General features: G+C 36.0%; 1 protein-coding gene across 1 annotated transcript in view; it reads left to right on the top strand.

Moving 5' to 3' along the window:
- The window catches only part of TMEM117 (transmembrane protein 117), a 224719-nt gene that overhangs the window by 137335 nt on the left and 74967 nt on the right, over window positions 1-12417 (top strand). Inside the window, exon 5 of the mRNA XM_034062987.1 lies at window positions 1686-1783. Within this exon, the coding sequence (XP_033918878.1) occupies window positions 1686-1783 (98 nt within the window). The remainder of the gene's footprint in view (window positions 1-1685; window positions 1784-12417) is intronic.

The raw sequence follows: 12417 nt of genomic DNA, 5'->3' as shown, positions 1-12417 counted from the left end.
TATGAAACATGCTGCTCTAGTAATTGGTCATAAAGCAGCTAATTGCATCGTTCTGACAAATATAATAAGTGATTCCTAGAAAGCATAAAAAAAACCCTGAAAGTTGAATAAAACCTCTTGAAATATTTGTCCTTCTTTGCAAGTATTCATTCCTATGTAGACCCTTCCTAAGAGAAAAAGGTGTTCCTAAAGTAGTGAAATAAATCTTTACAGAGGTCTTGTTCACTATTACATATTTATCAAAATACCTTTTTAGATAATGGGGATCTTATAAAAAAGAATCATAGCATGCTGATCTGAGACGAGGTTTACCTACATAAAACAGTTATTAAAGCTGTTATTTTGGATACAATCTGTTCTTTCTTCAGGCAAGGATTAATAAAATCCCGGAATATGTATTTCTATTTACTTAACATAGTCATTATCCCTTGGACCCAATCCTTCAGGCTAATATGCTGAGCACTTTTAACCCCAAATGGACTTGGAACCAAAATTTAGAAGTTGAATGTAGTTTATACACAGTTTTAATTTAATCATGGGTCCTGTGTTCCTCTTGATAAACACTGTTAATGCTGATTGAAAGCAGTAGCTCACACTCTGGATAGTAAACTGGATTTTAAAATCTCTGTATATCAAAAAAAATGTATTGGAAAATAAAACCAAGAAAACTTGGCATCAATTTGAAGTTATTTCCTTCTGAATCCTTATTAAGAGTTATTTTTATACAAATCAAAATAGTGATTTTCCACTGTCTACTGATACCAGTGTCAGACAGTAAGAATTTGTTTTATATATCTGTATTTTGAAGCAGGTGCTCACCTCTGTTTCCACTATCTGTTCAGTTATGTCTTGATCTTTATATATGGGTAGGTTTTCCACTCTTCCAGAACTTTTGCAAAATGGAATTGATAAATTTACTGTGATGTAACTTTCAGGGACTTTTAGTACAGTTAACTTGAAGTAAATGGGTATGAAAACACAGCTTCCCAAAGTGCAAGTGCCTTAGGGGTATTCACCTCCTTCATTTAGCTAGAAGTCTTTTTTAATACTTATGTGTACCACCCATAAGTAGTGTATGCATATGAGTCTCTGGACAGAGAAACAGATGGTCTCTTTAGATAGGAATTATGAAAATGAGAATAAATATTTCATACCTTTTAAATTTTGTGCAAGTTTTAAGGGGTCTTTGTATCTCTAGTCCCAAGTGTGCTTTTCTTACTGATACTGGGAAGCGAGAGGAGATTATAAATGGCATACAGTGCTTAATGCACAGGCTGACACTCCTTGGCTGCAATTCTGATTTCAGGAGTGGAAATTCTGCTGATGCTGCTCTCAAGGAAGAGGGTGCCCTCTCCCAGGTTGGACCAGAAAGCTTCTTAGCCATAAGGGTAAATAACATGTACTGTAGGTTGCTGTGACTTTTAACTAGAAGCTTTTCTCATCTTTGTAACTCCACTTGCTTCTTAAGGAGTTACATGCACATCTGGGGCAGAATGGGTAGGCCAATAAACATTATGATGATTGCAAATAACATTAGAGATACTATTTTTCTACTGTCAAGCTTTTAAAATTATCCGAACTGAAACAGGTGTTTCATGCATAAAATAAAGTGCTCTTAAAGTCCTTGTTAGAACTTTCTTTTGAGACACCAGTTTACCTGTATATTATTTCTTCTTTCCCTGTAGGTCACAGATATGATGCTTCAGGATAAGCCCTATCCAGACTGGGGAAAGTCTGCCAGAGCTTTCTGGAAGAAGGGAAACATTAGGATCATTTTATTCTGGTAGGAAAATAGTAAAATCAAATTGTTATAAATAAGCCTTTGCTAAACCATCAAAAAATGTATCTTCTAATTGTCTGTGGTAATACAAAGAAAAAAATGAAACTTGGTCTAACAAAAAATTAAACATTATAAAATCTGTACCTGAGTGAAAAATTCCTAATCAAAATAGTTGGTGTGAAAATAACTTAAAATTTGATTTATACTGGATTTTTATAATATCTTTGACACTATAACTGAGTTGCGAAATTTTTGCTGTGTGTGTTATTGGGTGTCTCATTGTCAGTCTTTGTAACTAAGGTAAGTAGGTATGTTAATGTCTTTTTGTGACTATGACATCGATTATAGTAATTCTTTGAATTAACACATGAATAGGATTTCAAATGAAGTGAAAAAAAAAATCAATGCAAAATAATGTGAGGGATAAGCATTTATTTGACCTTAAATATAGCCTCTTCCAGGTAAATTCAGGCCAAGGGTCATTGTTGAAACAGAACACAAATTGTGGTAGGAAAAATGGAAGGTGAAAAACGTTTAGTCTAAGAAGCAGTCTGAAGATGTTAGAAGGGAAGATGAAAGACACTGCAACAATTCTTTCACCTACAACAAAAACAGAAAAACTCATGAAAATACCAAAGGACCTGCTGTTTTTTAAAGAGCAGATTCACAAGGAATTGTTGCAGAGGAGTTGAAACATGTATTTACATGGATTCTGCTACAGAAAATACAATACGTTTAAGGCAGTTAAATTACATATTTTATTAAATTGAGGCAATTAAATAAGACAAATATAAAGATTAAAAAGAAAGCAGAATCAGATAGGCCGATTGATAGGTTGCAAACAAGATTTGTAAGGGGCTTGAAGATTTGAAGGGGCTGGGCTGATGCAAATTTTATTAGCACTTAATTGCTTATTGAAAATCTGAATATTAAAATTCGGCTATTGTTTTGCTTTTGTTGCTTTTTTCCAACAAGCTAGAATTATCCTTCTGGCAAGTATGTTTGAGCTCAGTATTAGCTAAATGGATCAAATACATCATCAATAATGGAATTATGAACAAAATTCTAGATTAAATTCTGCTAAAAGAAGCCAGGGTCTGTCTGATCTGTTAGAACTGTTTGAACGTGTCATCAAAGTAATGGATGAGGGAGAAATGGTTGATTTATTTGGGCTTTCAAAAGGCTTTTGACAAAGTTCTTCACTGAAGGCAATTAAGAAAACTAGTAAGCCCCGAGTGTGCTGAACATTTAGGAATCATCTTAGCATGCAGTGAAAGGTATAAATAAAATAATAATTTCTGCTATGCTCATAAGACAGGGGAGCCGCATTACTTAATGCTAAAGTCAGTATTTGCATACGTCATAAATATTAGTGACATGAAAGAATTTAAAGAGAAAGCAAATAATTTGAAAGACACTAGAATAAAAGAGGGATCTTAGAAAGCTAGGTGAAAAAATAACATGATTGAAAAGTTCAAGCTGTGGGGCAGGGAGGCTCAAACAGCTCCTTATCATTGCAGGGTGGATGTGCAGAACGAGATTTGATCTCAGTGTCCCAGAGTGTGCAAAAAGGTAAAGCAGATGAGTAAGAAAATGCTCAGAGAGGTACCAAGTGGGCTAGCAATCATTCCGCTGTCCTATTGTTAAGTCAGCAAAAACCTCAGTCTAGAACATCATTGATTTTTTTTACCCTTGTCTGAAGAATAGCCTTGTCTGAAAGAGTAGAAAGGAGATCAGTTAGGAGTCAAGAAAAACATTAATTACACAAAAAGACTGGAAGAATGGAGAAAGGGTTAAAAGCAAGGTGAAAGGGAGATTCCAAATTTGTGTGCCAGACAGGAAGAACAATAAAACTGTTAAAACACTTCAATATTGTTGTGAGAGATCGAGAGATGTTTTCACTTCTAGTTGTGTGAAAAGTTATAAATTGGTATCTTCTTTCAATTAATATTCACATTAACAAATCCTACCAGAGTTTTAAAATTGAGATAAAGTAAAAAATGATGGTTGTTCTGATGCAAGGTTCTCGTAGTAAAGAGTATGCATAATGGGGATTTTAAAACCCAAAGGGTGATATAAATGCTTTTGGTTTTAGTTTTAAACAGTAAAATAAAATAGCCCTGGGCAACAGACTACATTCTGTAGAGACATTATTTAGATAGTGCATGTTAGACATCGATACAATTAGGCTTTTTTTCCCCTAATGTGTAGGGAAAATGGAGGGAAGAGTTAAACTGTTGATAATGTTATGCATGGTAATGTGCAGTATTTGGAATTCATTTATTATTGCTTAAGCGTTGTGATGTGAGCAGCCTAATTTCTGAAATGTCCTAAGTGAAGCATCCTTAACAGTATGTCCTACGCTGATACTGGTATGCCAAAATCCATTTATTCATGACATTTCCTAGTAGCACACCTGTTTAGCAGAGATAGTGTAATACAGTGCACTGTATTTTAATTATTCCAAATGTAGATATGTAATGCACAGTTTAAAGCAATTGATGAAACAAAACTATTAGCTACACACTGGACTTGTTTTACTGTTCTCATCAGTTTTATTTCAGGGTTTACTTTGTAAAATTACAAAATGTCTCTAAAAATACCAAAGATGGATTTTCATGGCGATGAAGGTACTATCCACTTGTTTACCATGGGACTGCTTTGTGTTTCCTATTTGGAAATGTTTTCAGCTCTCCCATGCAACTAATTGGCAAAGGATTTGGTTTAAGTCATTCCCTGGAAATATTGTCAGCACCTGGTTTTTGGTTGCTCCTGAGGATTCAGGCTGCCTTTTGAATACTTTCACAATCTAATTATGCCAAAGACAGCTCAGCTATCTCAATGGTATTTGCATTTGTTTAGCACATCACCAAGGAGTTCTTTGAAGTGCCCTCTACTTATTTTACATTGAATGCTTGCATTATTCTTTTATAAAAAGATCTCCATTTTGGTCATTTCCAGATCTTTTCATGGTTAATTCCACCATCCAGAGGCACCTTGGTGTAATGCCGTTATAGTCTGTGATATATTGCTTAGTGATACAATGCACATATGAACGCACTATCTTGCAGAATTTAAGAAAACATATTTTCAAGATGGCTTTTAGAAACCAGAGAGTATCTGGAATCCTGGTGGAATCACTGTGATGATGCAGAAATGTTTGTGGGTTGCAAAAGAAAGATGCCCAGAGGGAGTTAAATATCCACTCTACCTGGCAGTCAGATGAGGCTGTGGTAGAGACAACTGTCTCCAGTGCTCTGTGGTTACTGTCATCATAATAAAGTTACAAGCATGGATTGAAATAGGCAGATTTATGTTTTTTGGATATGCTTATAACTTGGCTGTTTTAGGAGGGGTAAATTATATATCACATAAGAGGACTGGCATTTGAGTGAAGCAACAAAAAAACCCCAAACTTTAAATTAAGGCAAATAAAGATCTTGGACAAGACTGATGAGAAGCCAATGGCAGTAATTAGTGATAAGTTGAATAAATAGGACAATATAGAACAGTTGTTAACTTTAATATTGTGTATTAGAGGAAGCAGAGAGAGAGAACTACCGTGTATGAAGAGTGATTATTTTCTAAATATTTTTTTATTACCCTGGAACATGGAATAAGTCAAATCTACACTAAAGGTCTCTTTTTATATGATTTTTTTTTCTTTAATGGAGACACTTTTTAAGACAGAAGAAAGACAAATACATTAAAAATTTACTGCAAATGGAAGAGAATTCATTAAGAGAGTTCATGAAAAATTACTTTAAACACATTCAATAAATAGTAATGGGGTGTCTGCTTTTATAGTATTTTTCCAAGAGAACAGACCTGTGCAATATGGAGCTTTCTAGACATTATACCAAGGTTTGCTGAGAGCATTATGCGCTCACACATCTGCAGAGGAGTAAGCTCTCAGTAGCAGTACATACAGGTGGTAAAAGCAGCGCACACTAATGCCACAGGATGTGCTCAGATTACATAGTCATCACCCCTGTTAACATATAGGTCTCTGCCACCAAGGCCAGTGGTTAACCTCTGCCTAGTTGGTGCCTGAAATCACTGTCTCCTTGTTACAGAGTCTTCTATGGTGGCCTGTCATATCCTGTGAAGAATCAAGCATAGTAGTTGGATAAAATCACCAGGACATCTCTGGGCTGTTTGGTTAGTAGCTCTATATGCAGCTTGGTTAGTGGGATCAAGACTTGAATACTCTCTCTTGGCAAACTGTTCCGACGTTAATTGTCCTCAAAACTTTCCAACAGAGGAGGGGGAGAATTATAATGAGCAAGACATAAAGAGTTCTTCAGATGAACTTTTAGCTGTATAGGAAAAAAAAACAGAATATCAACTAAAAGAATTGGATTTACTGGAGGAGAGGAAAAGATCTGCTGAGGTCTGTGTAACCTGGGAAGAGAAAATTGATATTCAAAGGTAGATTACCAAAATGGGGGTGTGTAGAGATAACAGTGGATTGTGCAGCTGAATACTGATTGCAGGCAGGGTGACAGAATAATACATACTAGCTGAACGTTGAATATGCAAGTAGCAGACTGGAATCCATTTCCATGGTGTCCCTGGCTAGACATTCATTGTATGTATATACAATGGTCAGTCTTCATCTGTGCAATAATTTGTCTTTGACATAGGACTTCTGTCTGAAATGATACAAAGCACAGACCAACATGGAGAAGAAGTAAAGTAATATGAAGAAGTGTAAATTTGTGATTCCCTATGTTTGCTATGTTTGACTTTGCAAACTAGATAAAACTATAGTATGTATTTCCATAAGCTCTCTCAGACTTTAATAAAATATAACAGTACACATGCTCAGAAATGTATGTTAGTAATCACAGTACTTTTATTCAGCAAGTTAGTAATATAGGTTTAAAAGCTTTTATTCAAATGAATTGTTCAGAATTGCTACAGAGTACTAATTCATGTACACATCTTTATAGAGGACTCTGTTATACATGGGTTTGTGTAGGCTTCTTAATTGTACAATATTTTGTACCCTGGAAGTAGAAGAAACTTCCTTATGACATAGATAGTGATATCTCCCACACAGAAATAAAACATAATTTCTTTGGGAGGTTTTTCTGTTACGCACCTATTTGAACATTTGCTTTGATAACTTGTATTTCCATATTCTGTGCTTTCATAGTCAAGATGATAAATACATACTGGATAATTATGTTCTTTTCTCATGTATGAATGTAGTTCATAAATTTGTTTCAAAAGGCTAAAACATCCATAATTTTCGTTATAGGCTGCATTGAGAAAAGCTAATTAGACATTATAGCTTTGTCAACTTTACATACTAACACAAACAGAAAAAAAACCTTTCAATAAGTTTTGAGTAAAGTTTTTTGTGATGTAGTTGCACAAATGCAATAAATAATTATAACATAATGCATATAGATGTACATAGATTATTCTGTTGCTATATTGAAGTTTTTAAGTTCATCTGTTCATGCTTTCATATTTAAGTAATTTATCTTGTGATAAGATACTGACCACTGAATCGTATAGAAGATGAGGCAGATTTCATTTTAAATAGCATAAAAGAACATACAAATATTTGACAATATTATTGATCCTAGTAAATCTTTTATTCTTATGTAATATCCAAAGGGAATAACTTCCATTCTTGATAAGAAAGACAATAAATAAGTTTTAGTCTCAATACAAAATATTCACGGAGGTCCTCCAGGGAGGATTTGTATTGAGTAATCTGACTACTAATCTGGGCAGACACTGTTAAATATATTGTGGGAGTTATATTTATATGCTGATGAATAGTGATTGTTACATTTAGTCTGGCAGTCAAGGAATATGATTACCATTTGTCAAGAGATGACTAATATGTTTTTGATAGCATTTATTTAATTTCTATGCTGGATATTCTTGGTAAAATGTACTGTAATATTGCAATTGGTTAACATGAAAAAATGTTGGAAGTAAATCATCATTATTCAGACACCTGGCCTTACTTTATAAAAATGGTACTTGTTTATAATTTCTACCTATTTTCAGTTTTCATTTAACCATCCTATACTATATTTGAAAATGCAGTATCTATATGAAAATACTGTATTACCTAAAATAGTCACACAAAAGTTCTTTGTTCAAACCTATATTTGATCCTGCACAAACTCTCTAGTTCATGTACTAAGGAATACCCATTTTAATCACAAATTGCTTTTACAGTCCAGTGTGGAAAAATAACAGTGGTCAAGATTTTACAGAATGGTTGAAGATCAACTACCACATAAGGCCAACTCATTTTTTGGGACTTTGTATTCTGATGCCTTCCCACCACTTCTTGGTGCATGAAAACCAGTGTCAGTAATTCAGGCTTCTCCCATCAATCCGCTTTCCCCAGAGAGCACTTCTTTCATCTGGAAGCATTACTTGGTCCTCCTCTAAGATGCTCCTGCTTCCCCACTGATTTCCAGCACAAGCAATCACCCCAGTCCCTAACAGAACACATCTGTCATTTTCCCTCTTCCCTTTGTCTCTCCCTCCAACAGAGCGATAGCCTAAAATGCTGCCAGTGTGTGCAGAAGCAAGAGGGAAAGGGCAGTACAGATCTGGGGTTCTAAGCCAGCTGTGGTGTGGTTGGGTTCCAAGATAGTGTTTTCTGCTCTAATATCATGGCCTGTCTCAACCTTTGGGTTTTCTAGGAAAAGCCAAGGAGATAGAAGCATCTTGGGAAATGCAGTCAGTCCACAGGCCACCCTGTGGCCCACAGAACTATGTTATTCATGGACTAGTAATGCACTGCATGAGAGGTTGGTGCTTTGCATGACATTACTTATGTATGAGCAGAGAGAATGTAGCCGTATGTGAGGGAGTGTGTGTGAAGGTTTCCAATCTGTCTCACATATCAAGGAAGAAATTCGTATCTTGCCTGTGCTAGTCTATATTTGGAAAGGCTGTATCATGCATTCTCCCCCACTCTATTTGTGGTAGGAACAATAGTGAGACAAATAATTCCTCATCCCATTTTTTTTCTCGGAAGGAAAAGCATTTGAGGGAGAGAAAAATCAAGTTTAGGGAGCTCTGAAATCTCAGATTCAAAGAACTTGCTGCAATTGTGAATCACCTTAGAATGAAGATTAGGTTTGTTATTTGTCTTGTTCAAGTTACATAAAGTAGTCTCTTCCTATTTATTTTTTTCTGATGGAGACTCCTACAGATGAAACAAAAACATACGTTGTTTCTTACTTGTATTTGCGTGAGTAAGAGCAGGGTTGGCAGAGAGGAGTGCGGGAGCAGTGTGGCAGCGTTCCTCTCATATGAAGCAGTACATACATGCGCACATCTAAGCACAAAGCCACTCACTTGAGTCAGCAACAGGGGAGAGGAAGGAAGCTCCTAACAGCCCTACACAAACACCATTCCTTTGCTGAGTTCTAGGGTGCAAGCATTTCATGTCCTGGGGTGTAAAAAAGATTCATAGTGATCTGTCTGAAGAGTAGTTATATTGAAGAGAGAAAAGATCAATTCATTAGCTACTGTGTGACTTTGGATTGGGCCCACAGACTTGAGTTTTATCCTTGATTTGGCTTTAAAGACTTTGAACCGCTGTAGTACATGTGTATTTTATAGCATATCGTTTTCCTCAGCCTGTTTAAGCTTTTTGATTTGTATTTGGTATCTACTTGCAATTCAATAGCTAATAGCCTGTTAGAAAAATAGCCTGGGTTTATTCTTCCATAATTGCTAGATACCTAAGTATAGCCTTTGCAGTTGCATGGATATGGCAACCCATCTTTACCTCTTTTAAAAAGTATGTTTTATTCTATCCCTGTTAGCGAGCAAGAAGTGTATCACAAGCAATTGCTAAGAATATGTTATCCCATGTGTAGCTTTAATAAAGCTTCTTAAAGTGCAGTGCCTGCAATGTTTCAGTAATAATGGTACTTCCAAATGAAAATACTTTTAGAAAATCACATAATATATCAAAACCTGCAAAGCTCTAATGCCTAAATGAAACATTCCCTTATCAGTTTCAAAAGTTCTTTTCTTTGAAACAGGCAGCTGCAATTCTCAGTTCAGGCACAGAGCCAGTATAGAAGGGATGTTGCAGCAAGTCCTCTTTTAGCACCTTCTCTCCCCTTTCCACAGTTACTGCTGAGCAGGAGACACCTCTGCCTCTACTCATGCCCTGTAGAAGATTTTCCAGAGGAGCAGAATCGCTGATGTGGTTGCTTGTTCTCTCAGTGCCTGCTTTCTGCTTAGAGTGGTTTCCTTTGCCTCCTCTTTCATAACGTAAATCTATTTATTGTTAGCCAAAATATCTTTTTCTATCTTTGGCATTTACAGGTAGCCTAGGCTTCATTCTAGGTCCACTTTAAAAGCAGGATGTCAGACAATACACATTATGTCACCATGAAGGCAGAAAAAATGCTAAAAAATTGTAACTGTATAATCAGATAAGTGTGACAGCCTCCCCAAGACAGAAGTTCCAAATATTGCAATTAGATCGGCATGCACACTAGTGACTGTTATTCATACAGCAGAAAGATTGATTTCAGATTATCAAGGTACAAATTAACTGTCTTGCATCTTTGCTTCTGTGTGCAGAGGCCTGGTAAAATCATACCCAAAACATGGTTGGTTTGACTCAAACTCAAGATTTTGTGGGAAAACTGTATAGAATCCATCCCACAAATTCATGCTGCATAGAGAAGACACAGGCTCAGCCAGTGGTTTTGTGCAAGACATGCACCATGAAAACCCACAGAGTTCAATGGAGATCAGAAAAGGAGTGCTTCAGCTGCTTGTGCTCACAGCCAGAGTTCATAGACTTTGTCATGGCTGGATTCCAAGAATCAATTCAGTTTTGTCAAATAAATGTGATGATTAAAGCAATTAAATTATTTCCCTTCCTGGAATGCTGGAGTGCTTTTTTAAAATTGTATTTCTGAATAATGGCATGTTTAAATTTGTGCCTTAGAGCTTGCTGATGTGATGTACTTAGCTGAAATCCTGACTCATCAACTTTCTCATAGAATCACAGAATGGTTTGTGCTAGAAGCGACCTTAAAGATCATGTAATTCCAACACCTCTTCTATGGGCAGGGACACCTTCCACTAGATTCTGTTGCTCAAAGCACTATCAAGCCCATCCTTGGACACTGCCAGGGACAGGGCAGCCACAACTTCTCTGAGGATGGCATGTGAGACAGTGTCAAATGCTTTGCACAAGTCCAGATAGATGACATCAGTAGCTCTTCTCTTCACCACTAATGCTGTAATCCCCTTTTACACGGCCACCAGATTTGTCAGGCATGGTTTGCCCTTAGTGAAGCCATACGAATATCCCCATAAATATTGAATATTTACACATTCTGGTCTGGAAAACCCATAGGAATACATAAAAATACAAACTTTTTAGCATGCAAGAAATATTGCAAGCAAAGTGTTCAATGCCTTTCAGATCCATAATGAAGAGGCCATTCTGAAAAATGTCCAGAGGAAAACAGTTTGGAAACTAACATGGTTTTAGGGCCTTTGGATTTCATGTGTAACTGGAAGCACTAACACAGTGAAACTGTTCTACTGATGTTAACAGGATTGTTTAGCAGTGGGGACCAGAACACTTTCCCTGTGGACCCTTTGCTTGAGATTGTTACTCTTCCACTGGTTTCGTTGTAGCAGTTGTCATCCATTGAGTGTCTTGTTAAAAAAGTTTTATTCCTCTTAATTTCCTGGTAGTCCTTGATGACACAACTTCTTCTGTGCCTCAGGCATCAACAGAACTTTACAAATAGAATTTAGCAGAACTCCCCACCATATCAATCCTTTCTACTGGTGCAAGAAGTCAAACAAAGAGCAATAATTATAGTTCCAGTGACATCACAGTTTGAGATCCAAAGTGCTGCACAGGACTAGAATATGGCTGTACTGATGCTGAGTTACTTTGTAACTGGTTATGCTTTATAAAAGGGAGAAAAACTGCTTGTTACATCAAAAATCAGTTATTTAGGGCTAACAGAAAAATGACAAGACTGTGTTTTTCAAAGACTGGACCTGAAGGTGGAGCAGGAAAGTATTTAAATGCTAGACCATACCCTATCCAATTCTGTCCCCTTCAGATCTTTATACCCCATGACCTCTACCAGAATAAAGCCATTTCAATAAAAATGAAAACTTAATTAAAAATAATATTGCAGGATGTGCTTAACACAACTATATATATCAATGTACATATGATTAATTGGTCCTTGTATAAAAACTCCAATTGGATGAAAGGAACATTTCTCTTCTCTCTTACTTGCTTTTCTACTTTAAAAAATGAGTAGGGTTGTAAAATTAAAAGAATCTCTTGACAGTTATCTTAATCACAACTTTATCTATTTTAGGCTTCACAACATAATGAGAATATTGTTGCTATATTTTTATTTCAAATAAAAGCTTCTGAGCCTTCTTTTTGTACGTTGGCAAATTGCACGATGTGTAAGACGTGCAGGATATTTGTTTTCTTTCTCTTTTCTATCTCATTCCGGATGGTTACTTTTCATTTAAATGGGTTGGTTTTAATTTGTGTTTGAATTTTTACATAATTGTTGGAACTTAGAGTAATGAAGTGCCCTCAGGTATCCCTACTATAAACTGAAACAAATAATAAA

Source organism: Melopsittacus undulatus, chromosome 5 (assembly GCF_012275295.1).
Source record: "Melopsittacus undulatus isolate bMelUnd1 chromosome 5, bMelUnd1.mat.Z, whole genome shotgun sequence".
NCBI classification, from domain to species: Eukaryota; Metazoa; Chordata; class Aves; order Psittaciformes; family Psittaculidae; genus Melopsittacus; species Melopsittacus undulatus.
The sequence above is the reverse complement of the archived record's forward strand: the minus strand, read 5'-3'. Positions and strand labels throughout refer to the sequence as shown.